Below are 3867 nucleotides of genomic sequence, written 5' to 3'. Positions count from 1 at the left end.
ACTAAAATCTCCAGCATGGGGAAGTGGGCTGAGCTCGACTTTTTCTCGACAATACATATGTATATGTGTGTGTATTCTTTCTTACGTACGAATAAAGATTTATTTTTTACCTCCCCACCAACTCTGTTTTGTGTTTTGTACAATTACGTATCTCTTAAGAGCCACGCTATAATACTGTATGTGTGTGAGAAACCCCCGAAGAAAATTAACTCATAACAATAATAGCTCAATTTACAAGTTAACTGGAAGAAAAAAAAAGTGACATACATCACACAGAAACTCGTCTACCAGCTACGTGCCGCCACTTTGAGCTCTGCCACCTTTTGTTGAAACTGGGATGATATGAAATAAATTTCCGGTTTGTCCGTGAAGCTACACTTACGTTATCTAATGCGCAGCCGCCTGCAGTGTTCAGTCTATCCGCTCACCTGTATAAATACTCCTGCAGCGCTTCCTCTTCCCCGCTGTTCGCTTTGAACCGCCACCAGGCAGCAGCTCCAGGAGGAGGAAAGACTACCGTACTCCAGGCATCGCGCCAGTCATTTAAAGGATGCTGATTGGTTCACTGATAAACGACAAAGACCTGAACATCATCATCAATCAATAAAATCCTCCCAGGCCGAACTTGAAAACTGGACGTTATGCTGCTAACACTTAGCTTTGTCAACAACTCAGGTGGAAGTGAGAGCTCTGTACGATGCAAGTAATAACCCAGCTGGAACATGGAGCGCTAAATAATAAAATATAACTGACGGAGGAGCCGTCACGAGCTGGGACTTAATTATAAGTCCGTGTCAACATGACAGCACGCCTGCACACACATACACACGATTGTTAACTTACTTCTGTTGCAGCTTAAACTGACGCGGTGTTCCTGCTTCAGTTAGCATATCCATCCTAACCTGTTTTCACTTCCAAACATTTTCCCGGTTTTGTTTTCAAGCAGGGTTATTTCCAAATAGACCCTTTTCACATGACGTCAGACAACATCCGTTTTGACTCGATCCAGTGTATCTTTAGTTCCGGTGTGTGTAGTTAACGCTGTTTCTGGACTCTAAAGCAGCTGCCACAAATACAATTTGAAGATATATCACTATTTGCAAACATTTTTAATTCATCAACATAATCTAAACTGGACAAATTCCTCGCTGATTGATACCAGTTTGACTACGAAGGTCCGTGTTTTGGTTTTTTCTAGCTTTTAGTTGATATGCTAGGCTAGCAATAGTAATTTGTTAGCTGGCTAACATTACGTAGCCTTTCTGTTTTGGAAATAGAACGTATTTAGGCTCAAATCTTAATCAGATTTTTATAGTATAGACTGGGGTTAACACCCGTCATGGAAAATGCATGATCGTATTAAACCCTCCTCACTAACGCTAGTTTCACCACCCGCTCAGTAGCGACATTACCTGTAGCCACAAGTCCAAAACTTGACAGTTATGCCAAACACCCGCAACTCCATCACGTCCTGAGAAGTTAAACTCCTGCTACGATCAAGACATGAGGAGGAAGGCGCTGTTTTAGATAGATAGATAGATAGATAGATAGATAGATAGATAGATAGATAGATATTAACATTTCATTGGAGAAATGTGATTCTCTCTCTCTCTCTCTTTGCTCATTAACTTCACATTTCTCCAATGAATATTTATCAAATGTTATGATTAGAAGGTTAAGTTTGTTATACTTTGTCTTCCTGCGGTTGTAGACTTGGCAGTAGAAAATTGATAACATAGGAATAATAACTTTATATCCCTTTTAACAAGTTACACTTGATTCTGCTGTGGTGCCTGTGGAAACAAAGTGCATGGAGTTTGTGCTCATGGTGGGAAAACCCTGTGGATCACATGGTGGGACTTCTGCTTCAAACTGCTCACTACAGTTTACCACTGCCTCTGTCATGCACCAGTTCACTGCAGACTGGCACCCACTAAGGACCGTACATGGATGTCTTCTTAAGTTGTAAACCCTGAGTACATAATGTTGAAATAAAATTGATATGCCTTTTGTAAATACATTTTGTCTATCAATGATTTAAATTGTTAACTGTGGTAATTATGTTTGTGTAATGTAGTATATATTTATATACTACATATAATTATTACATAGATGTATTAAAGAAACAGCCACAAGCCTTATGTCTTTGTTCCACAATAGCAGCTTTAATTTTAGCATTTCCTCTCGTCCACATACATCGTTGCCAGATGTGTAAAATTTACAAAAAGAAGCAATTTATATGTAAAAGTTGCACATATGTAGATTACTCAAGAGAAGCTATTTACAATAGTTTTTACAGAACTCTACACATCAATTCATTTGTTAATAGATACATATAGATGTTAATTACAGAATAGATACACAAAGATTTCATTTCTAACATAGTTGCAGTATTAAATGTTCATCCAAGAATTGTGACTTGCAGGAGCAGAGGGGCTCTGTACTGGTTTCTCCTTTTAAATCAAGAAGCCCATGATAGTTTGACTAGGCAGCAGATGTCCCACAGCTGATTGACTGAACCTGCCATGGACAGAAGAACAAGACCATCTGAGATGGTCTTGTTCTCAGCAGTAGCCTACCTAACAAGGTAGGCTACTGCTGAGAAAGATGGACAAAACAAATGGAGAAATTATGAATCACATCAGAATATGTAAATTATTTGGCAAACAGCGCTTAAATCAAATTTTTGATTACAAGTTTATTTTCTTCTTATTATTATTTTGTACCCTTTAAGAATTTACTTGAATTAGAAGTAATTGTTTTTGTTAGGTCTTTCTGTGGGCGGAGCCTGTGGCTTTAAAAGCAGGGCTCTGCCACAGGGAGGCAGTCTGTGGCTAGACTCCTGAGAAGTCACATGGAAGGTGATGGACTCTTGCATTGAAGGTACTGCTGTTTGTCTGATTTTAACCTGCCTTGGATGTCCTTGTATATATTCTGCACCTGCCATCTTTGTTCATCTGAAGAAAAGCTAAATAAATTTCACTAAAGTGATCTCTGGCCTTTGGCAGTCAATTTTTGTTTGTCCAACTCATAAGAGAGCCCCGTCACAGTGAAGTTTCAAGGAAGATAAATTTTCCTCAAGGAATTTAAAAAATCGAGGTACTTGAATCACTCGAGGAATCATTTCAGCCTTATTCTAGTTTTTACCCAAATCAATTTTATTGTGAAACTAAACATAGAACACACATGGAAAATACTTCTAAGAATTTACAACAGTGTGAATCCTCATGTGATCAGTTAAAGTCCGTTTTCGACTAAAACTTTTCCCACAGGTCACACATGAAAATGGCTTTTCACCGGTGTGAATCCTCATGTGCCGAGTTAAATGCTGTTTGAGACTAAAACTTTTTCCACACTTCACACATGAACACGGCTTTTCACCAGTGTGAATTACCATGTGATCAGTTAAAGTTCGTTTTAGACTAAAACTTTTCCCACAGGTCACACATGAAAATGGCTTTTCACCAGTATGAGTCATTATATGCCGAGTTAAATTTGGTTTTCCACTAAAACTTTTCCCACAGTTCACACATGAAAACGGCTTTTCACCAGTGTGAATTACCATGTGATCAGTTAAAGTCCGTTTTAGACTAAAACTTTTCCCACAGGTCACACATGAAAATGGCTTTTCACCAGTATGAGTCATCATATGCCGAGTTAAATTTTGTTTTTCTCCAAAACTTTTTTCACAGGTCACACATTCAAACAGCTTTTCACCAGTGTGAAACCTCATGTGCTGAGTTAAAAGCTGTTTTCGATTAAAACTTTTTTCACAGGTCACACATGAAAACGGCTTTTCAGCAGTGTGAATCATCATGTGCTGAATTAATTGCTGTTTTTGCCTGAAACTATTTCCACAGTTCACAC

The 3867-nt window shown here is 38.5% G+C and overlaps 1 protein-coding gene and 1 long non-coding RNA gene across 5 annotated transcripts in view; one reads left to right on the top strand and one right to left on the bottom strand.

The window, feature by feature from the left end:
- The window catches only part of LOC106954982 (gastrula zinc finger protein XlCGF8.2DB-like), a 79775-nt gene that overhangs the window by 65822 nt on the left and 10086 nt on the right, over nt 1–3867 (bottom strand). Inside the window, exon 1 of one of the 4 annotated variants that reach the window (XM_015044876.1) lies at nt 3230–3734. The exons of the other annotated variants lie outside the window; for them this stretch is intronic. Coding sequence (XP_014900362.1) covers nt 3230–3733 — 504 coding nt within the window. The 5' untranslated portion in view covers nt 3734. Of the gene's footprint in view, nt 1–3229; nt 3735–3867 lie in introns of those variants that run through there. 4 annotated transcript variants of the gene reach the window in all.
- Nucleotides 3207–3849, top strand: LOC106954983 (uncharacterized). Its single transcript, XR_001426472.1, has 3 exons — nt 3207–3272; nt 3525–3608; nt 3777–3849. It is a non-coding gene; the product is annotated as an uncharacterized LOC106954983 (long non-coding RNA).

The sequence above is a fragment of the Poecilia latipinna genome, unplaced genomic scaffold (genome assembly GCF_001443285.1).
Source record: "Poecilia latipinna isolate Pla-1442-1.1 unplaced genomic scaffold, P_latipinna-1.0 Scaffold695, whole genome shotgun sequence".
Taxonomy (NCBI): Eukaryota; Metazoa; Chordata; class Actinopteri; order Cyprinodontiformes; family Poeciliidae; genus Poecilia; species Poecilia latipinna.
The sequence above is the reverse complement of the archived record's forward strand: the minus strand, read 5'-3'. Positions and strand labels throughout refer to the sequence as shown.